The sequence below is a fragment of the Talpa europaea genome (genome assembly GCF_964194135.1).
Source record: "Talpa europaea genome assembly, chromosome: 7".
Taxonomy (NCBI): domain Eukaryota; kingdom Metazoa; phylum Chordata; class Mammalia; order Eulipotyphla; family Talpidae; genus Talpa; species Talpa europaea.
The window spans coordinates 88,144,068-88,168,622 of record NC_140074.1 but is presented as its reverse complement, the minus strand read 5'-3'; the positions used below and the strand labels follow the sequence as shown (position 1 = coordinate 88,168,622).

Here is a 24,555-nt window from a genome sequence, read left to right as displayed (position 1 = left end):
TGCACACAGAAATCCACACGAGACACGCCAGGCGGGCTGCTGGGCCTCTGTGATCTGGGTGAAAGATCTTGGCTCTTTTCCTTGTCTTGGTCCCGCAGAAGTTCATGCCTCTGCACTGGGATCCTGGCTTCATCTGAAACAGAAATAGCAGCTGCTCTATTTATATGGTCTTAAATCTCAGAGGTTACTATTATACATCAGTATTTCTCATTGGAGGAATTTAACAAAATACCTGAAATGCTCTGGTAGTAAGTATTTTTGTTAACTGTGAATTTTGAAGTTGAAGAGAAGGTGTGTGAGAGAAGTGTTTGCCCAGACTTGGGCCTTATTTTTAGACCCTCATCATTTGTTTTTCTCCCTGTGAAATCACACAGAGTTCGTTTGGGGCCAGAGGTAAAGTGGATGTGGAGGAAATTTTCCAGATAACTGGATCCTGAACAACCAGAAAATCCACTCTGTTACAATTATCTGGTAAAAGGAATCATGTGGGAATTTTTAAGGTAGAACTATAAACATATTAACCATGTGATTAAATTTTAAATGGCACAAAAATAAATTTGACATTTAGATAATTTGGCAACTGGTGAGTTAATCTGACTTGAGGCAAATGGAGGAGCACAGGCCAGGCGATGCTCTCTGGGTTCTTTTCTCACTCTGGATTGCTCTGTGAGGCAGCTTTGCTGAGGGTGGTGTGGAAACTTGACCTCTGTACACTGGTGGGCCAGGTCAGGGAGACAGGAGTTGGGTTGAGGATGTAGCCTTCCAGCTGCACAGTCTACAGCAACTCCTGGATGCCTGAGCCCCAGGGAGCCAAGCTGGGCTCTAAGCCACAGGGCAGACCAAGCTGAGGAGTGAGCTGGGGAGAAGGGGACTAAGCATGTCCTTTGGAGAAGGGAAGATTTGGGGGAGGGGAGGTTGTCATGCAGGGGGGAGGAGCAGATATGTTCCAGATGGACAGGACTAGTCCTAAAGGTTGGACATTTTAGAGAGAAAGATTTCTGTTCAGTTCAGCCCAGCAACTGCTCCAGATACTGAAGACGTGTAAGCAGAAGCAGGGCAAGCACTTATTAGGGATGCTGTGAAAGAGGACACTCAGACCTTCTAGTTTTGAGATTCTCCAAAGCAGCATTCCATATCTGGGATTACCTACTTACGTTTGTCCCAAACAGATGTCCTGGTTTGGAGGGCAGTCACCTGGATCCATGGTGCCAAGCTCTGTACAATGGAGCTGGGAATTCCAGAATTGTTTTGACTTAGATATGGATGGATAAAGCTGTATGGCTTTCCATTTCCTGCTTATGCAAAAAGACAAAGATCTAGTTAGGCAAGGGAAGTGAGGCAAATAGAAATCACAAACGAGCTCTTTGTCTTCTCACAGACGGGGAGCTGCTCTCTGGGTCTGGGTGGAATTTGTTGACAGGACTATTTTCTGAACTGGATACTCTCCCCATAGGTGGCATCCCCCCAGGGCTTTCAGCCTACATGGTCTGAGTCTAGGTAGGGAAACAATGAGTCAAAGCACATGGGTTTAAAAGGACTTGATCCTTATTTACATCCAAAGCTCAGAAAGGAAGGTGGACTTGGTCAAAGTCATGCAGGAAGTGATTTCAGAGTTGTTAGAGCTGCAGAGTTCTGATTCCTGGACCACAGATCTCTCCAGCACCCTCATTATTATTTTCGTATAGTTACTCAGCAAATTTGAACCTGCCTTTTGGATTTGGTGTATGTCAGGGGTTTAGGGCTTTTTGCTCAGATGACTCATTTGGCAGTCTACATGGTCCCTATGTCCCTGTGATGGATTTAAAACTCAAGTGTGCACCCAGTGTGTACAAACCACACTCCACTCACCTTGCCATGAATCTGTGGGTGTGTCAGGACATCTTAAATCTCCATGGTTTACATTTCAGTAATTTAAGGTGTAAGAATTTTCCAGGGATGGAATCTTCCATGTTTAGCATTTTTGGTTGACAAGTTATTTTAGCTAAACTCTGCCTGAGGAAGAATTCATTATTCTAGACATCACATGATGTATCTGTTGGAATAAAAATGGTGCTTGCCTTGCTCCCTGAACTGTGGGAGAAACTGTGTGAGGTTGTACTGTGAAGTCATTAAGCTCTGGAAGGTTCCTGCCTGAGAGCCCAGTGTTATTGATGTTTCTTCCCTTCCTCAAGGCCTGGTGAGCGGAGTCCTTTGCTCTGGGCGGGGCCCAGGGAGAGGGGCCATCATCTGGGCCTGTACACATACTTGATTTCTGAATGGATGTACATGTTTTTACTGTGATCTTGGTCCCAAATACAGATTTCTTACCTGTTCTCACTGAATGTGCCTGATTCTTGTAAATTCTAATTTGCCTACTTGTTCTTGGTATTGTGTGTGTGAGACTCTGTGTCCAAGAAAGAAGTCATAGAGTAAGAATATTTTAGCACCATGGAAGAAATCCTTTTATGATTTCTAATAAATATTTATTTTGCCTTGTTATGATTGTGTTTCATCCTTCTCTTAGACGTGCCAATATGAAAACTGACTGGAAATTCTAGAGTGTTGCTTGACATGAGGAGGTAAAGGGAAGGCCATGTTTTGGATCCATAGCATTATTATTGGTGCTGACTCAGGGACCAAGTTAGCATGCTAACACATGCCACTTTTGTAGTGTTCATGCCTCAAAGCGCCTCAAAGCACCACTACCCCATTTGAACCACTCAATGACTCTGGAAGCAGTTTGAGGTAAAAGGAGACTCAGGGGGCTGAAGTGACATCCCAAGGCAGCACAGCTTAGCCAGCTTAGCAGTCCAGTCATCATGATCTCTGAGCACTTCTCTATGTAGCCATGCCCTGCAGGCTCACAACTAATTTTGCATGGATATAAAACCATGGCTCTACCTGGAGACCAGAAAGTATAAATCCCTCTTTTGTCTACTTCATAGGACTTTCATGAGCAGGCAAAGAGAAAATGGATATGAAAGAGCTGATCAGAGGACTGATTACTGCACAACTCCTAAGTGTATGTGCCCTTTTTTCCATTCTTTTATTTCATAAGGATGGCAATTCTCAACCTGAGTGCCAAAACATTGCTGGGTCTGAATGAGTTGTAGAACTTGCAAACAATTTATTAAGTGATGTGCTGCATTTGGTGAATTATATACTTAATTCAGATGATTTCCAGAATGCCCTTCACTGGGATGCGTCTTCTTGAGTGGCAAAGAAATGGGAATCATACATAATCCACATCCCAGCTCAAATATACTTGAGCCTATAATCTAGGAATGTGCCATTCATGGAAACATTCTGGGTGGATGGATAGGAAAAGGGTGGGATGTTAGGTCCATGGAAATGAATATTCTTATAGCTCTTGATATTGTGAAAAATTACCTTCCACCTTTGGGTGCTTTTAACAACAAAGTTTTATTGCCTTGATGAGTGTTATACCCCATTTAATAGGTGAGGAAATTGAGACTTAAAGAGAGATGGAATAACAGAGAAAGGTCACGTTTTTTCCTGGGCCACGACCCAGGTTCTCTAAATTTAACTGGTGCTAGCCCAGTAGTGCCTATGAATTTGTTTAACAGGTGATCTAGCCTTGCCTGAGTCACACTTAAAAATAATGCAGGTAATGGGAGTGTGAGTGTGACACAAGGTTTCAAGACAGAAACATTGTGAGTAAAGGCCACAGTAATATGGAGCAGGTGCATTTGAGGAAGGAGAAATCTATGTGGCCCAGTTGCTGGCAGCATGAGGGTAAAGAAATCTGGAGAGGTGGGCAGAGGCCAGAGCAGGCAGGATCTATCCAGTCAGAGTGAGGCTTTGAGATTTCATATCAAAGTTTAGGGCGATTTTCAAATGTGAACATTTGCCTGCTTTTGCAATGGGGTTGGAGGTTTTAAAGGGTGTATGTCCCTGTCTGCCATCTGTTGGGACACACTCTGCAGAGTGTAGAGTGCACTGAGTTTTGCTTGGGAGTGGTGGGAATTCTTAGGAAGTGACTGGGAAAGAAAGAAGGCAAAGAGAAAGCAGAGCACTGGTGGACTGTTAAGACATTTCAGTAGAGAAAGGATGTTTGAGCACACTCATTTACTCATCTAACCTTCACTGGGCTCTTATTAGAATGCAGGTCCTCAGAAAGACACCGTTAATGTCTTCAAGATGGGATGGAAGCAGAGAGGGAGAAAGGGGAAAGTCAGGACAGCTTATGGGTGAAATGAGAGTTGAGTTGCATTTTGAAGGAAAGACAGGAATTAGCTAAAGTTCTGAGGAGCAGGGGAAAGATGGAAGAAGGAAGGAGAAAATTCTAGGTGGAAGGGCCAACCTGTGTGAAGGTATACAGAAATAAAACAACAGGAAACAGACCAGAACAGAGTTGACCCAAAGGGAGAGGAGGCTAAAGAAGTTGACGGGAAGGGAAGATCTTAAAGGGCCTTTTGCAAGAATCTGAATGTGAATAATGTATTAAGTACATACTCTGTCCTAGGCACTGTGATAAGTGCTCACATGCACTGGCCCACTGAATCCTCACACTAATCCCAGGAGAGGGGCACTATTATTACAAACAATTAACCCACATTTAGTAATTGAGAAAAATGAGTCTGCAGATTATTAGAAATAACCAAAGTGAGACTGAAAGTGGCTAAAGTCACATAGCAATGTTATATTTTTTAAAAAAATCACATTTAATTAGATGCTCTGGTGACTATAAATGTGTCAAAGAAAATTAGACTTGATAGAAATAATACAAATATAAAACTAAATAAAATGAGAGGAAAATTGCACATTGTAAATTTTGTAGCTAAAATTTGATGGAAGAACAAAGTATTGCCAAAATTTACATCTGGAAAAAATTGACCCAGAAAAATTGGACTTAGACATAAAACATCAAGTAACACTCACAGTGGGATACCCAGGAAACTGGGTAAAGCTTGTAAATACAAAAACTGATAATTTTTTACAACAGATTTCAGAAGGAAGAGACTTTATTGCAGTGAAAATGATTTTGGTAAAGTACCACAAAAGTGCTGAAATAATTAGAAACAGTTTAATTGTACAATAGAGAACACTGAATAAGGAATAAAATTTGGCTTAATGGGGCATGCTCTGGAAGAATGAAAATGTATCTATATCTGTTCAGAAAACGTTAGTATGATTTTGGTAAATACATTTGAAACTGTTAACATGAGTGTTTTGGGGTCCAAATCATGGGATAAAAATGCCCCTTACTTGGCTGCTTTGGCCCTAGAGGAGGGTTCCTGCAGGGGCTGGAAAGAGAGGAAAGCAGCATTTCAGCCCAAGGACCTTTGAAAAGAAGAATCATGGGAGGTGAGGGACTTGGGTATTTAGAACACAGGGAAATTTCCTGAAAGAATGTATTTGCAAACCAGAGACATGGATGTGGGTCATATTTCCACTAGTGTCCCCTGCCCTCTGCTGCTGGAGCTCCCACCTATGCTGCTGGAGCACAGGGACATCCTCACATATCGGCTGGGGAGAGAGCAAGTGTGTTCTTTCAAAATGAGAAGTGACAGCTGTGAGGAATATGCCTCTTACGCCTTTGCCACGTGGGGAAGGAACATTAGGAGCAAGAGGGCACGCTAGTGAGGAGACGCTTTGTGGGCAAAGGACCATTCAGAGTTTCTTCATTTATTCATGATGGTACATTAACAATCAGCCCTCATTTGTCATTCACATTTCATCTTCAAAAGAACATTTAAAAATCTCCTATGGGTATCACAACTATTACTAATGTTTATTGATTGGATACTTAATATCATCATTAATTCAAATATGAAATAGCATAGAATTTAAAAAGAGTAAGTCTGCACCATTAGTTTCTAATAACATTTACACATTACTTGAAAACATACCACACTTAATTCTCTGCCCAAAGTAGTACTTTTTTGGGGCGTACAGTATCTCTTTCAATTTTTATATTTGAACTTAAAGGCTATGTATTAAGAATATTAAACTATCAAAGTACCATGTATAAAAAGCTATGCAGAAATAAGAAATGCATTTCTTCAAGTAAGCTACATACATAAAGTATGATATCTTTAAAAATATTCATTAATTTATTCATTCAAGAAATTCACCTGAATGCTCACTGTGTGCAAGGCACTAGACTCAGTGCAGGGGATGTGAAGCTGAGTGAGGCACAGTCCTGCTCTCCAGGAGCTTACAATCTAGTAGAGTTTTTCAAGATACTGGATAAGCAGCAAGCTAGAAGTGACTTCTAATGTAAAGAGGAGTGAATACTTTTTGCATTGAGTGTTAATTTAGTTGTCTTTGCGAAAGCTTCATTCTTTTCATAATATGCAGCTTCATTTATGAACACAGGGTACACCGTACAGTCTCCGCCCAATGGAACAGTCTTTCCATCAAGAGTTAAAAACATGGGATCCCCAGGGTGCAATGGTTTCCAGTCTTGATCCTCTCAGGAAACAATTAAAATACATAAATTATATTTGGCTTTTCTCTCACTCTAAAAATGTTATGTCAATGTCTATACAACTAACAAATGACAGCATTGCATTCTTGAGATGCCTTGAGACACTTGTGGTAATCTGACTAAATGGATATTGAGTTATTTTGGCAGCGATGTTAAGAGTTCCCTTTTAATTTTTATAGCTGATACATGAGCTTTCTTTAATACCAAGGTTGCCTTGAATGTTGTCAAAGAGATTTATAATGTTAAAAGGAAAAACTAAATGTATTATCTCCCTATGTGTATATTCTTTTTCATTTGCTTGCTGGAGTTAAATTCTGCTCAGCAAAATTTAGGAGATATCCATTAAGACTCTAATGTGGGCAAAAAATTTCTCTGTTGGGGACATAAATATGAGTAATGCTGTGCCTGCATACAAGGAAGTTCTTTTCTTTCTTTTTTTTTTTAATTTCTTTTATATTCTTTTATTTATTTATTTATTTTTAAAAGATTTATTTATTTATTTATACAAGCACTGGGTACAGTCAGAAGCGCGGAGGGTGAGAGAATTCACCAGAGTCAGAGTGGGGAGCAGAGCAGGCAGAGGGACCGAAGCACACTGCTGAGGGGAGCAGCGGGCGGCAGGAGAGGTCCACACGCCATGTGGGACCCTCCTCTGGTGGCCGGGGAGCAGCCTGGGATTGAACCGGCACTGCGGAGGCTGCAGGCAGCCTCGCAACCCAGCGCTCAACCACTGCGCCACTGGGGAGGCCCAGGAAGTTCTTTTCTGATGGAGATTGGTGAGGGGTGGTGGATGACTGGTTAAAGCCTAGGATAAGACTTGTTATCACAATATGTGTCTTCATAATGTGGTTAAAAATGGAGCTATCTGAAACTGTCTGTACCAGGGATTTGAACCTTTGAATGTGAAAACACGAGTGCTGACACACTACAGGGACCTTAAGAGCATTAATTTTCAAACTGTGACATATTTGCAAATCACATAGAGATTTTGTTAAAATGCAGATTCTGATTCTATGGGGCTGGGGTGGGGCCCTGAGATTTTGTATTTCTAATATCAGCATTACCTGCAAGTTATTAGAAAAGCACATTTTCATTCCTGCTGTAGACCTACTAAATCAAAACCTTCATGCTAGCAGATCCCCAGAGATTTACATGTGCAGCATTAAAGTTTGAGAAACATTGCATTAGAGCCATTTTCTCAATGCTGGCTATAAATTATAATTACCTGGGATGTCTCAAAAAGGGTTTAAAGTCCCCAGCTTTGATAATGTACCAGATATCCTCCCTCTCTGAGGCCTGAAGGTGGGTAGGGTCCTCAGACTGGGGGGGATGGAAACTTTGTTCCTCCCTGCTTTGCCTTTATCTTTGTCTGTTCCAGATTTAAGCCTTGTATACTCTCCCAAGATCCTTTTCTTTCTCCTTCACCGTGCCATTATTGATCAGACCATATAAGAAGCAGTTACCAGGGTTCTGAGCAGTCAGGGAATGGTGGCAGAAAATGTTCTGAAAAGAAGTCCGGATTATTTTATTCTGACTTATTCAGTGGTGATCACAGGCAGCAATTAGGTCAAGTGCAAAAAGCATTAGCTCTGAATCTGCCATTGATAGCTATATTATTATAGGAAGGATTTCACTTCTGAGCCTCCGAAACAGACATAATAATTCCTGCCCATTACATTTGGGCAGGAATTTTATCTTCTCTGAGAGACTGTGTGTGACCATGTCTCCTCCACCTCACTATTCTGTTACGGTATCTGGTTATTTTAATTTCTAGGTTACAGTTTAGACTTTAGTTTATCTAGATGATAAATTCCATGAGAGTAGAGACCATGTTTAGGGATGTATCCCCACAGCTAGCACAGGATATGCTCAACAAATATCTGTTGCGTGAAGAACTGAATATCTAATCTATATTGCTATGTTTTTGAGAGCATCAAATGCACTGAGTATGTAAATGCCTTATGAGCTGTAAAGTTCTAGTCAAATATAAGGCATCATCATTTTGAATATTTTAAAAAATAATAAATGTTACCTGCAGATTAGGGTGGATAATAGCAGTAATTTCTCCACATTTATTCCTGGGATAGTCAACTTTTTCCAGTACTTTATAGACTTCAATAGTACAGGGAGGAAATTCTTTTCCTATAGCAAAAACAATATGTATAATAGCGATGACAAAATAAAAAACCTCCTGAAAATGGGAAGTTAATATTTTAAGGAAGGAAGAACAATAACCAAAAAAATGAGGACTGTTACAGGGAGAACACACACACACACACACACACACACACACACACACTTTTACAATTAGAGAAACAACTCCATTCATTGAAATTACTTACCTTTATTGAAATTATGTACAAAATCAAGGGCATGTTTAATTATTTTTCTCATTTGATCCAAAATATCTGCTCTCAGAACTCCGTGAGGTTGGGGACCAACTTCTACGCCTATTGCAGAAGAGAAGAGAGTCACATTTATTATTACAATATAATACATGTTTGAAGACTTGAATATATCAATATGTAGAATCCCATAATTAAAAATTATTAAGAAGGTAGAGCATGTAGCATCATGGAAAATATTTGCAACAAAATGGTATGGCAAAAAATAAAGTAGAACATTTACATGTACAAGTTATATGCACAATGAATAAAGACTGGGAGAGACCATGGAAAATTATCAGGTATGTTAATGTAGTAAGGTTTTTTCTTTAAATATCCTTCAACAGTGCTAAAATATCTAAAAACCATAATATAGTAGGAGGGGTAAACAAATTTATACTTATATTCAATAAAATAACACATGGTCACAAACAAAACCTATCATAAGCCTATCATTAAACTTCGACAGTAGGAAAGACATCTATTTAGCCACGGAACTCTAGTCTAGATAAGGTATGAATTTAAATCAACATGACGATCATTTGACCCTAAAGCAACATTCTTGCTCTTAACATAACAACTCATCCTGATATGGTAGACCACAAGGACTCAACAGATATTTATAGGGCACTGCACACTAAAAATAATGAATACATACTCTTCTCAAGTGCCTGTGGGATGTTTTCCATGATAGACCACCAGTTGGGACACAAAATAAGTGTCAATATCTTCATGAAGATTGAAATCTCTGATCACAATGGTATTAAATTAGAAATAAACCACAAAAGAAGGAAAAACCTCTAATATGTGGAGAGCAAACAACACACTACTGAATGACTACTGAGTTAATGAGGAATCAAAGAAATTTAAAATACCTTAAGACAAATGAAAATGAGGAAACACCTTACCAGAACATATGCTACACAGCACAAAAAGTACTAGGTGGGAAGTATATAGCAATATAGGTTCAAATCAAGAAACAAGAGCTCAAATAAATAATCTTACCTTTCACCTTAAGGAAAAGAAAAAGATGAGCAAATGAAATCAAAAACCAGTAGAAGGAAGGAAATAATAAAAATTAGAAATAGAAATCAGAAAGACAATCCAAAAGATTAATGAAACCAAAAGCTGGATACAAAATAGACAAACCTCTAGCGAGGCTCAAAGGAAAAACAGGGAGAAAATTCAATAAATAGAAACAAAAGAGAGTTACAATAGACATCTAAGAAATACAGAGGGTCATAAGAAATTACTATGAACAACTCTAAGCCAGTGAATAATCCAGAAGACACAGGCAAATTCTTAGAAATATACAACCTTCTAAGACTTAATCAGAAAGAAAACCTGAACAGACCAATTACAAACAAGGACATGGAAACAGTAATCAAAAATGTCCCAAAACACAAAAGCCCAGGGCCAGGGAGTTCCACTAGTGAGTTCTTCAATACCTTCAAAGACAAACTAATAACCTGTCCTTCTCAAACTCTTCCAAAAAATTGAGAAAATGGGAATGTTTCCAAATACATTTTATGAGGCCAATATTACCCTGATACCAAAGCCAGAAAGAGATAACACAAGCAAAGAAAACTACAGACCAATTTCCCTGATGAATATAGATACAAAAATCCTCAACAAAATCTCAGCAAACTGAATTCAACAATGCATTAAAAGGATCATACACCATGATCAAGTGGGATATTTTCCAGGGAGATGATGATGGCTCAACAGCTGAAAATCTACCAATGTAGATTAACCACATTAACAAAAGGAAAGAAAAACTATATGGTTGTAAAAACAGATGCAGGGAAAGCAGTTGATAAGATCCAACTTCCGGGCCTCCCCTGGTGGCGCAGGTGATTGAGAACAGCGCTGTGAAGCTGTCTGCAGCCTCTGCAGCGCCGGTTCGATCCTGGCTGGGCTGGCGAGAATGCCACAACGTGTGACAGACCTCTCCTTGCTCACCCACTGCTCCCCTCAGCAGTGTATTTCAGTAGATCTGCCTGTTCTGCTCCCCACTCTGTCTCTGGTGAATCCTCTCACCCTCCCGCGCATCTGGCCTGTACCCCGGTTCTTATACGCATGAATAAGTAAGTCTTTAAAAAAAAATCCAACTTCCATACAGGATAAAAACCTTAAAAAAACTGGAGATAGATGAAACATTTCTTAACATAATAAGGTAAAAAAATGTAAACCTATAGCTAATATTATTCTCAATAGTGAAAAACTGAAAGTTTCCCTAATATCTGTTATAAGGATGTCTACTTTCACCACTACTATCCAACATAGTAGAAAAATAATGTAGGGGCTCCCAAAATATTAAAAATATATCTACCATTTAATTCAGCAATTCTACTCCTAAGGACATGAAAATGCTAATTCAAAGGGATATATGCACTCTTAGGTTCACTGAAGCACTATTAACAATCGCCCAGTTAGAAAAACCACCTAAGTGCTCAAGGTCAGATTAGATGAGGTCAGATCAGATGAGGGTTAGGAAGATGTGATATATATAAATATATATATATATTTACATATGCACAACAGAATACTATTGAGTTATAAGAAAAGACACTCTTGCCATTTGTGACAACTGGAGGATGGACATGGAGAGGATAATGCTAATTGAAGTAAATCAGAAGGAGTAAGACAAACACTAGATAGTTTCACTTATATGCAGAATATAGAGAAGCAAAACAAACGGTCAGATAAAGCCAGTAACAAGCCCTAGAAGTCCCACTACAGAACTGAAGGGACCAGAGGTAGAGGAGAAGGGGAAGCAAAATGGGAAGGGGCACAAGGGTCTATGGTGGGGGACTGTGGGTGTGTTGGTGGAGGGTGTGGTGTGGTAACATACATCTGAAGGGTGTATACCTCTAAACCTATACCTATACCTCTAAACCATATACAGTGTTATAAGCCAATGTTACATCAATGAAAATAAACAAACAAATATGCTTTAAAAATAATTTTATCAGCGTTTCATCCAGGACATAGTTTGTTCAGTGTGATAATGGGAAATAGGACTTACCAACAGGATACTTGGCTATGGAACGGGTGGTTGCATATTTGAGGGAAGGATGCTCAATAAGATAGACATAGCAAGGCAATGGAGCTAAAGAAGTCTGAAAAGAATTTAAAACATCTTTTTTATTATGCAAAGACCATGTTTTTATTCTGTTTGCTGCTAGAGTCAATAATGCCTTCAGTATATTTTACTTTATCAACTAAGATTAGCTTTATGAAACATACCCTAAGACCCAATATTATTATTGTATATTTGAATTATGAATAGTGTTCTGGGTAAAATGTATAGTAAATGATTTTCTGAATCCAGATCAAAGAGTATGAAATAAAATTTCCTTCTGAATGGATTTTGTATTTTTTCCCCAACATTTGTTACACTTACTATTTAGCTTAGTCTTGGTATCCTAAAGAAGTCAGTTTCTATTTCTGTGGTCCAGGTCTCTACATATGTTGGGGAACTTCCCCAACCCCCACTTATGTGAATGAGAATTCAAAACAGGCCTCCCAGTTTTGATGACAATGCCAGTCAGGCTTCTCTGGTGCCTGGTAACCAAAGCATTCAGCTCTCCCTTTAAGGAGTAAAAGAATAGCTGCATTATGATCTCCTCCCAGAATTACTATCTAGTTATTAAACACTCAAGGGAAACAAAAACAACAGCATTTCACAAAAATTAACCTTTACTATGTTAGATATTAGGCTAAAAACTTTAAATATTTATCTCATTTATGTTTATAGTCGTATGAGGTTAAGTGTTATTAACCAATTTTACAAAATGAAGAAAGCAAGGTTTTGGGAGCTGAGCATCTTGTCCGAGGTTTGTAAATGACAAAACCAGGATTTGAAACCAGCTGCTTCTAGCTACATTGCTAAAACTCTTTTCACTAAATCATACTAGGTTTTTGGAAGGAAGGTTATCTATAATTCAGAAATAAGAATATAACTCATTATTTTGTTTTTGCTTGGTAGGTATTTTCCAGCAATTTTTCTCTAGCTATAGACACTGGATGGCTACCGTTTTCATCTTCTAGATTTCTGTTGTATGAAGTACATACTACAATTATTTGTTGTATGAGGTACTGAAAGATTGGTGATTACTGAAGTACCTAAATCAAATGACAAAAAAGGTAGTACTAAAGAGTCAATCTTTTAATCATTGTTCCTTAGTTAGCTTTAAATGCCTGTTACTTGAGCTTCCTAAAACTGTAGTTGAAGTATTTCCACCCTATCATTTAAATTTTGGTACCCATTTTACTCAGGTTTACCAACTAGCCTGTGATTGATGGCTGTCTGGATAAGAGATTTATAAGACATAAGAATTATATATTTATAAGACATAAGAATTATTATAAGAGATTTCAAAGACATAAGAATCACATATTTTATTATTTTATTCATCATATTTATTCTTTTATGCATTTCCTTTTCTTCTGCCTGTGCCACTGACTCTCTTCTGGTGCTCCTTACACTCCCCATCTCTCCGGGGCACTCCTCCTAACCCTTTCCTTCTTGTTCATATCCGCATTTGACTTAAAAGTACAGGCTCTATGCTAACTTATAAATAAATAACATTGACGTTACCTTAATATAATGACACATCTGAATTAAAAAGTCATTCCGGGAATCTTCAAGAATAAGAGTGCAACCCATATTAGAAGTAGTGTTGTGAAGGTCAAAAATAATGTCATAGGAATCTTCACTATCTTTTGGGCCAAATAAATGGTTTATTTCTTGAGCCCTTCTCACTTCATATGGCAAATCCTCTGACATTTTTTTGCTGTTATTAGCAGAAAGAAAAATATTAATAACATCTGTGGCTAAAATAACAAATATACAATAAGAACACAGTGTATAAGGAACCCGTTGCCAAATCATTAATATGAAAAATCTGTGAGGGAAGGGAAACATATGGAAAGTTTATAAGTGAAAAATTACATTTTTACCTCCATTTGATTCCATATAATGCTGCATTGACATACCTGCAAATAATCATTTATATGGCTAGTCACAGGAAGGCCATTTCAAACAGAATTTACCATTTGACTTCCACTTTGAATAAAATCTACTCATTAGTTAACCATCAGCTTCTCAGTAGTTTATATGTACTGGGCTACTATGGGACCAGACCATCAAATGCATTTATATATAATGTATACTCTAGCTAGATCTAATGCACTAAAACAATTAAATGTAGGTGCTCACACAAACCAATTAGGGATTCCTAGTTGAAGTCCAGGAATCACTAATGGTCTACGGACAAGTTTTGCAGACAAAAGTCTGTAAACGCTGAAAAAAAAATGAAATGTGGATGAGGGGTAATAGCTTTTTATTGGCTTCTCAAATGAATCCCTCTCTGCCCACTCTTCTTCTCCCACAATGGTTAGGATACATTTTTTACCATACATGATGATGGTTTAAACAGATTTTTCCTCATTAAGTCATTCAACTTCATTTCTCTCTAATTTAATTTATTTTCATGCCCTGACTACTTTTTCTAGTATCTTCTAGGGACCTACAGTTTCACCTGAATAATCCCTACCTGGAAAGCAATCAAGAAGCTGGAGCACCCATTTTTTTGGACTAAGAAACAAAAATCAAGAGGACAAAAGATGCATGCTAAAGATGGTCTAGTGGTAAGATGGAAAGGCCTGAGGATTTATCACTGAGCTGCTGTAGCAGCCCTGGACTCGTGACCTCTGAACTCATTATTTATGGAAAAGAAACGCTATTTGTTCAAGCCACTGTTTTCAGGTTTCTGTTATAAGCAATTAAACATAGTCCCTAACATATATATGTTTTTTATACACACACACACACACACATACACACACACACTTAAAAAATGAATTCACAAACAACTCTATAAGTCCTTTCACCACCAACTGATTTGCTTCTAATTCTTTCCCATGTGAACAAATGACACCAGTAGTCACTCAGTTTCTCAGAGTCAAGGCTTGAAGTTTTCAAAGATAATGGGACTTTGAATTATCATGTCTGGAGTTCCAAGTACCACAGGAAGAATCCAAAGAGATAAAGCCAAAAAAATAGGTAGAGGGAAGATCCTAAAGGGTGGTATTAGCTATATGAAGTTATTTAAATCTATAGGGGATTTGGGAAGGATTTTCAGCAGGGAAGAGACATGATAAATTTGTGTTAGGATGATCCCTCTATAGCTGCCATAATACAGAGAACTGATGTCAGGAAGAGTAAAAGAAGATGCAGAAAGAGTCATTAGGAGGTTGCTCTGGTATTTCTTTAAAAATATAGTAAGAGGAAATAACTAGGGCAGTGAAAATTGAGAGAAAGTTTGATTTTGTGAAACACTTGCAATTATTCAGTACCTGAATAACTGAATGACTTACAAACCACTAGGCAGATGTGGGGGAACAGGGAAAGTTGTAAGATAATTTCCATAGGGGATTTGGTGGCTAATGGTGACATCACTGAGATGCAGAATACAGCAATAGGAACAAATTTGGGAAAGGGGGGACTGAAAAAGGTAGTTTATCATCTCATAAATCTTCATAAATGCCCTGAGAGAACTGTCTAGCTTCTAAACAGTGTTAAAGGTAACATATAGGAAGAGAATTTAATTTAAAAGACTGTTTTCACTGAAATATATACCACTGAGTAGTCATAAAAAGAAAACTTACCCTAGTCCATTTCAAGGTTATTTGGGAAGATAACACAACAACTAAGAGAGTTAATTTTCAACAAACAACAACTAAGAGAGTTATTTTTCAACAAATTCTTACTTGTAATATAAACATTATTTAGCAACTATTTTAGGTGGATAAACATTACTTGTGTCAACATAACTTGAGTCATGACAATAAAACATTTCTGAAATCAAAATTTATGCTAAAAATGAAAAAAAAGTCAGTAAAACTGTGACTTACCACACAAGGTATATAACTAACATATAATTGCTCTGAAAAACATCTATTTCATAAAGTAAGATATATTTGTACTATATAGTAATCATCCTTTGATTTGTGGTGAGATTTAACTTAGGTAACCTCTGAACTCAGATCGCATTTAATAGAAAATCAGCACATAAAGCAGTACTGTGAGAGGCATATCTGTGCATGTCTTATAGCTAGTAGTCTGCCAACTCCTGGAGTGTAGAAACCACTTTATACATAGTTTTGAACTCCTACGGTGCCCCGAGAAGAGTAGGTATTCAATAATATTTTTAGGTAAATGAGAAGAAGCAGTTAAAAAGCAAGTACTTAGAAGCCTATATATCTATAGTAGTACCTATAATGATGTAATCAAAGGCAAAAATAGTTAATAAAGACATACCTAGGGTGTTATGACTGTATATATAATGTGTTATAAATAAGTCAGCCTTCACCTCTCATTAATTCACCACTGAGTTAAATACATCTACTCATCAGATCACAGAATGTTTTAATGTTTTCTGATGATAGGTTTTTAGTCACTCTTTCATTAAAGACATAATTGGAACATCGCATTTTTCTTGACTAGAACTTTATAAACTACCATAAACAGAATTGAATAATAAAAAAGTAGTGAATAACCTAGAAAGTTAATAATACATTTGTGTGCAAGCACACTGGTAAAACACCAATTTAAAGCAAAAAAGTAATAAACTTAGTTACTTATGCTTCAGTCTTTGTAAAATACATTTAAAAAGAAAGCCAGTTCAGAACAGTGTGGTGCTTTAAAAAGTTTATAAAATATCATGTGAACGCTCGGTTTAGAGTGTTGTGCAATTCATAATGGAGTATGATTAAAAGTGAAAGTGATTTTACATTAGCAACAATACGTACTAGTATCACATGCATATACATTTACATGTTCTCTCCCACAGTCCACTTTACACACACACACACACATGCGCACAATACAAGATGCAGACTTACCCAAGATTTTCAAGGTCAAAAACTCGATTAAGGTCACAGTCAATATATCTGGCACACTTCTTCACTGCTCTTGGATTGGTAATAAATGGCTTTACCTCAAGCCCTGTTCTCTGAATCTCAGCGCCATTCTCTAGCCAGTGCTTAACTAGAAATACTCCTGTTAGCTCATTCCCATGAGTTCCTCCAAAGATAGCAACCTTTTTTATAGGATCTCCGTCAAAGTGACAAGTAGTCATTTTGTCAAGTAGTTTTATCTAATTTCTGCAACTGAGAAAGAGAGCAAAGAAAACTTAATTTCTTAAGAAAGATTTATGTCTCAATGAGACTTTAACCAAAGTGCAAAGTGCAGAGTTCTTGCACGGAATATATTTTAATTTTCTGTTACAAGTTCTGAGATCTGTTTATTATATGGGCACTTCCTTCTTTAGTCCTGCCCTTTACCATATTTGGATTAAAATATGCAAAGATCAACAAGAGATTCTGCTGTTTGCTTTAACTTCTAACTCCCTCAAATGGTCAGCAGATCTAAATACAATAACAGATTAGCATTTCCAACTAATACAAAAATCCTGTTTTCCCTTCAGCTAGAATGTCACCTAAGGGTGCTTTCATAACTACTTGTAATAATAAAAATATGTTTATACATCCCTAATCCTCAAAAATATAAAAATAAGGATATGGGCCATAATATGCATGTTATTATTCAATATTTACATTTCCACTTGCATTCAAAAACATTTCTTCTCTGTATGATTCAGGAACTTTTCATTATCTGAGGACATTTAAATCTTATCTCTATAACCTGCCAGAGGCAGATCCACAGAGACCCACTCTGGAACCAGCACTTTCTGTCAGAATGCTTTTTCATGGCCAGAGACACAAGGACCAAATCAACAATGAATGGGACTTAAAAAAACTACTTTGGAACATGCTTAAATTTCTTTCTCATGAAATTGTTGGTAATTCTATTTTGGCTTCCTCAGGAATTTTCCTCACTTTTGGCCTCTGTATACTAAAAGAAAAGCAACTATTAGTAATTTCAAATTTTTGCAATGAGTGAAAATGTCTTGGGGCAGCTAAATATATACAGCTACATTTTATGAATTTATATAGACATAGTCTTACTGGCAGCAGGAAATCTCCACTGGAATGTGTTACTCAAGAGGGGGTCTTGTTAGAGGAAACTATGCAGAATACTAAGATGATTACAAGCAAATCTGATTTGATTTCATGCTCAGTCATCTAGAAAGTCAAATATGTTCAACAGGAAATACTATGTACTAGTAATGCTAGATTATTTGACAGGATATAACAAGAATTATTCATTACAATTTCAGAGTATTTTAATTTATAGCATGTCACCTCAGTTTATTCATATAATCACTTTGTAAGATAGGGTGGGTTAGGTATCGAACCCCCATTTCAGTGGTAAAGGAAAGCAAGGTTAAATAATTTGGGTAAGGTTCCACATATAACACAAGAAAATTAGGCCTGGGATCAGGTTTTCTGATTCTAAGTCTAGTGGTTTTCACAGAAGAGTAAAGTGCTCCCTGTTATTTTTAGTCTTCTCAAAATTCTAATTTTGTTCTTTTAGAATTCACATAAACAGTCACTACAGTGTGCTCCAGAAACAAACAAGCATACAAACAAAATACATGATACATGTATTTATGATACATGTATTTATGATACATGTATATACATGTATCTATACATGTATTATAAATACATTTATACAAAATACATATAAAATGTGAATGCTTCATAGTATTTAGTAAACCAATTCCTATTATTTCCCTTTAAGAAATTATAATGCAGATAAAACAAAATAATAAAATCTAAATTTACACATTAAAGTTACTAAGAAAAAGTCCCTGTAGCCTTTGATTTTCTACCCACTTTAATGTACACTGAACACTTCATTGTCTATGATGAAAACAAGTACAAATATAAACATGATATAAAATGATAGCTGTATTGTTTAGTTACTTCAATTTTAAAAACAATAATTATGGTGGATCATTAACAGGATTATGTTTTGCTTCTTTTCTAACAATTTGTGGTTAGTTCTGTCCTTTGCCCTAGTCTGTCTGGAAATGCTGTTTCAGTTATTTACTTGTAGCTGGCACAAATGACTTGCATTTCAAGCTTGTTTTATGGAATTCTAACAGATCAGCACTTTGAAGTACAATTAACATTCATAAAGTTTCCCTTGCATGTCAAAATGAATAACTTTTTGAGAGTTAATGAACTGCAGTAATTCTGTCCTATACTTACCTTGTTTATTGTGTACAGAGTTTGTCTTCTCCAGAAAGCTTTATTAGAGTAAAAAGAGAGCATTTCCTTAGAACTTAGAGCAATGGAGTCTTTTCATACTCTTATACCAACTTAACTTCCAAAAGATTTTTAACTCCCTGTTTCCCAAAGTACTCTAAAATTTTGGGCCCCACATATAAATTTTTATTAGTTCTTTTTTTGAGATAGAGAACTGATAGTATACAAAGTGGAACTATTTCTAGTTGTCACTATCTCACTATTAGGTTGAATATTAAATGTTTTTTTGAAGTACTTGAAAGAATTATAAATTCCAGCATTATAGTATTTTTTTGAATATTGGTGGCTGATTTATTAGTAAATTACTGTAGTAATATAGTTTAAAACAAAGAGAGAGTAAATTTTTCATAGTCAAGGGGGTTCAATATATTGATGGCAGAAACATTGTGGGAAACAAATTTTAAGGTGTGGTTATTTCCAAAATAGTATGATTGGGGGATAAGGAGTGCCTTCTCTCCAATTGTGCATGAGGTATCTCATATACAATGTGATTATCTAGCAGTCATGTAATCAAACTACTTTCACTACTTTAATTTTCTCTTTCTCCTGTGGCCCTATTGCAGTCCTCTATCCTGATCAACTTTTCAGGTGGGAAGAAATGATAACCAGAACAAGACAGCAAACAAGATGAGTTTTGCTGCAGAGAAATGATTTGATAAGATTCAATACCCATTAATGATAAAAACTATAAACAAGACGGGAATAGAAAAAATCTACTTCAATATAATAAAGGCTGTATATCACAAACCAACAGCCAATATATTGCTCAATGGTGAAAATCTTTGTACTCAGTGACTTCACCTAGCACTGGAGGCTTTGCCTAGTGTCAGAGATGAAAACAAAAAATAAAGGAATGCCAACTAGTAAAGAGAAAGTGAAACTATTACTATTCACCAGTAATGTATTATATGTAGAAAATCCTAAAGATTACATTTAGAAATAACTCAGAATCACCTGACAGAGGAAGTAAAAGATCTATACAACGAGAACTTTAAGATGTTACTAAAGGATTTAGATAGTGACATAAGGAGATGGAAGGATATCCCATGCTCATGGACGGGGAGAATCAATACACTCAAAATGACTAACCTGCTTAAAGCGATGTACAAATTTAATGCAATCCTCATCAAAATACCAGTAATATTTTCAGAGAAAAAAACTGAAAAAGTTTTCCAGAAAAAAAATCTTGAAATTTATAGGGAACCACATAAGACCTTGAATTGCAAAAACAACCCTGAAAAAAATGGAAATGAAGATATTATGTTACCTTACTTCAAATTTTACTATAAAGCAACAGTACTACAACAATATGGTATTATCACAAAAATAGATAGATGGATCAATGGAAAAGAATTGAAAGCCTAGAAATAAATCCTTGTAGGTATTAGCACCTAATTGATGATAAAACAGTTATGAACAGAAAAATAGGGGAAAATTTCTCTAATAAACAGTGTAGGGAAACTTGAAAAGTCACATACAAAAGAATGAAGTTGTATTACTCTCTCATCCATACACAAAAATAAACCACAAATATATTAAAGATTTAGATATGTGTGCAACAGAAAAACAAAGAAGGAAACATTGCTGATGCATTCTAGGATATCAATAATAAAGGTATTTTCGGTGAGTTGATCCCTATGGCAAGAGAATTAAAAAAAAAAAAAACCACTGGGATCACCTCAAGTGAAAAAGCTTCTACACAGGGCCTCCCTGGTGGCCTAGGGGTTAAGGCTCAGTGCTATGACCATTATGGCCTAAGTTTGATCCCTGGCCAGGGAGCTGACCCACATGGCACAGCAGACCTCTCCTGTCTCACCTGCTGGTCCACTCAGCAGTGTATTTGAGTAAATCTTTCTGTAAATTCTTCAGTAAATTCTGCTCCCTACTCCATCTCTGGTGAATCCTCTCACCCTCCACTCCCATGTCCACAACTGTTGTATGCATAAATAAAATAAAGCTTAAAAAAAAAAGGTTCTACACAGTGAAAGAAAATACAAGACTATAAATATATACCCTATTGAATGGGAGAAAACATTTGCACAACTGAGAAGCGATTAATATCCAAAATACGTTAAAAGCTCATACAATTCAACAATAAAAAATAACAGTTAATAGATGGGCAGCAGATATGAACAGGTGATTCACCAAAGAATATATACAGAAGGCAAAAAAATATGAAAAATGTTCATTGTAGCTTCTAATAGGAGAGGTATGGATTAAAAACACAATGAAATGCCATCTCCCACCTGCAAGAGTAGCACATACTAAAAAGACTCCCAATAAAGTGTTGGAGAGCATGTGGAGAAAAGGAAACCTATTTTTCACTGTTGGTGGGTATGTAAATTGCTGCAGCCATTATGAAAGGCATTATGAAAATCTGGATTTATCTTAAAAAACTAAAAATGGATATACATACAACCCATCAATTCCATAAACACAAAACCCATATGTTCCATAATGTTCATAGCACCATGATTTATAATAGGTAGGGCATGGAAGCAGCTTAAATGTTGACCAATCAATGATTGAATCAAGAAGATGTGGTATATTCTCACCATGGGGTATTATATAGCCATAAGAAAGGATGAAATTTCAACAAAATGAAAGGAATTTGAGAGAATTATGTACAGCAAAATCAGATTGATAAAAAAAATTACCTAACATTTACATAGCAGACAATTTGATAGTGTATAACACTTTCAAAGACCAGTGGACATCAATAAATATCCTAAGGGCTCTGAGGTTAAGAGGGCTGGGGGAGGGAGAGGAACAAGAGATACAGGGATGGTAGTAGGGAAAAATACAAGGAAAATATTACCAAGCTCATTTGGAAAAAAAAGTCTATAAATTGCTACTAGAAATTCCACATAGCTCAAGTCTGCATTCCTTACAGGTGTAGCAAAAGATATTGTTTGTTAGTAGGTATATATATATATATTTTAAATCAGAAATCTATTTTTGGGGGGATATCAGAGAGATGTTGTATAGGTGTGCAGGTATATATGTAAGTATATGTCATATAAATACGTTACCCTGAAGCTTTTACTCATTTTATTAAAAACAACAACAGGGCCTCCCCGGTGGCGCAGCGGTTGAGCACTGGGTTGCGAAGCTGCTCGCAGCCTCTGCAGTGCCGGTTCATTCCCCGGCTGTCCCCGGCCACCGGAGGAGGGTCCCACATGGAGCGCAGACCTCTCCTGCCGCCCGCTGCTCCCCTCAGCAGTGTACTTCGGTCCTTCTGCCTGCTCTGCTCCCCGCTCTGGCTCTGGTGAATTCTCTCACCCTCCCGCGCTTCTGACTGTACCCAGTGCTTGTATAAATAAATAAATAAATACACAAATCTTTAAAAAAAATTTAAAAAACAACACCACCACCAACAACAAAACTCCTCTCTGGAACCATGATGAATACAAGTCTTTTAAAATATATTGTTCAAGGTATTTGTCAAATTAAACGGAGATCCTCATTCTTGTTAGGTTTATTACTTAGTGTGGCGGTGAAAGTTCTCTGCTCTTTGGGCTCAATCTTCCTCTAGAACTACTTCCTAATACCCGCCTTTGTTTGACCTAATAATCATCACAGAAATTATCTCATGGTCTCATAGTTTCAGGTCTTTACTGATAACCTTCCCTTGATCTCTGTGCCTTCTCCACCTCTTCCCTTTACTTATTCCAGCCTTCAAAAGATTCCCAAAGACCTTCAAAAGGTCAGATGAGATGGTAACAACAAAACATAGTCTTTGAATCCCCCCCAAACTAGAATTACTATACCTGGTTTACAATTAGCACTCAATGAACTGCAGCTACTGTTACTCAATAATGGCTAATATTTTTTAAGCATTTATTGTTTGCTAGGACTGCTCATTCTTTAATACTTTAAGGACAATTAAGTAAATACTGTTATCGCTCCTTTACTGAGGAGGAAAATGTAGGTCTAGAGAGGATAAAGCGCTTGCCCGGAAGCGACAGGCTAGCGCCCCAAGGGCCAGAGCTTGGGGTCACAGCACCATTCAGTCTCCTCTCCGGGGGTCTCAGGTTTCTGACACGTGTGTGCTTCCCTCCCTCCCACCCCCCAGGAGCTCGGGCAGCACTGGCTTCCCTTGCTGGCTGCTCTTGGCTCTCCAGGGTGTCAGCTACACCCAGGCCTTCTCTGTCCCACTAGCTTCCCCGCAATGCTCAAGCCCCATTGGTTTGACTCAGAAACTCAGCAGCACCAGGCAAAGCCCTAATGACAAGCAAACCTCGGTTTTGAGGCCAGGGGCCTTTGAGTCATCCTTTTCTACACACACTCCAGCGCGCCACCAGAGTCTTACAATCTGGAGACACGACCTCAGCGTGTGGAAAGGGGTTGGGCCCCCGTCCTCGACAACTTTTCTCACCAGGCTCGGTCAGAGGATGGTGGGGCAGGAAACCAGACGAGTCTTGCCCCTCGAGCCATCCTTGCGCCACGTACCTCACAGTGTGAGAGGTAAATGTAGGTGTGTTCAGGTTATCGATCCCGACACAGGGCGCAAGCGTCTTTTCCTGGCTGTCAGGAGAAGGGATGACGCCATGGCGCCCACGCTCCATCGGGCGAGTTGGCTGCCTCTGCGCCTGCGCGAGTGAGGCGCGCATGCGCACGACCTGACTTCCCGCGTGTTTTCTCGAAGCGGGAAGGTCTGTGAGCGCTGACTGGACGGTGCTCGCGACGGTTGGCGATTGATGGAAGCCGGAAAAGCTGAGAGTTAAAGTTGCGCGTCATGTTGACAGGAGGGAGGGTTGCGTATTGTTCCTGGTTATCAAACTGTGCAGGCTCTGAGTCGGTAGAAATCTTGGAGAGAACAGGAACTGTGACTGGAAGGCCCCGCTCCGGAGCTGGTCTGAAATAGGCCTCGTGCCTCCAGCTGAGGCAGGGCTTCGGGGTGGGGGTGGGGTGTGGGTGTGGGTGTGTGTGCAATGAAGGAAAAACGGTCTGCCCGACTATGCCACCAATTAAATAAAGCCTTAAGGGACGGGTCCACTTGGAAACACGGGTCGGGGCAACTCAGCATCCCTGCCACCAGGCCCAGTGATCAGGGCAGCTCATTGTTCTTTTTTTTTCCAAAAGAAGCATAAATTCAGTTTCCAGTGCTATTTTTTTTTTAAAGATTTATGAATTTATGCCTACAAGAGCTGGGATACAGGCCATAGATATGGGGAGGGGTGAGAGGATCCACCAGAGACAGAGCGGGGAACAGAACAGGCAAATTGACCGAAATACTCTGCGGAGGGGAGCAGCGGGCGAGGCAGGAGAGGTCTGCTCTGCCATGTAGGTGAATTTCTGGCCGGGATTGAACTCGTGCTGCAGAGGCTGAGGATAGCTTCGTAGTGCGGTGCTTAACCCCTTGTGCCACAAGGGAAGCCCCTCATTGTATTTTTGTTTATTTTGTTTGCATGATACTTAGAAACATAGTAACCCTTGTAAGCCCCTCTAGTTGCTTTAGTATTTCTGTGATAAGAAAACCTATTTTGGTTT

At 38.1% G+C, this 24,555-nt stretch overlaps 1 protein-coding gene across 1 annotated transcript; it reads right to left on the bottom strand.

Moving 5' to 3' along the window:
• Positions 1-6,217: 6,217 nt before the first annotated feature.
• ASPA (aspartoacylase) lies at positions 6,218-16,964 on the bottom strand (the record flags this gene model as incomplete). Its single annotated transcript, XM_084238509.1, has 6 exons — positions 6,218-6,415; positions 8,466-8,575; positions 8,776-8,883; positions 11,846-11,939; positions 13,421-13,616; positions 16,729-16,964. 6 exons carry the CDS (start codon positions 16,962-16,964, stop codon positions 6,218-6,220), a joined length of 942 nt encoding a protein of 313 aa, XP_084094635.1.
• Between the last annotated feature and the right edge of the window lie 7,591 nt (positions 16,965-24,555).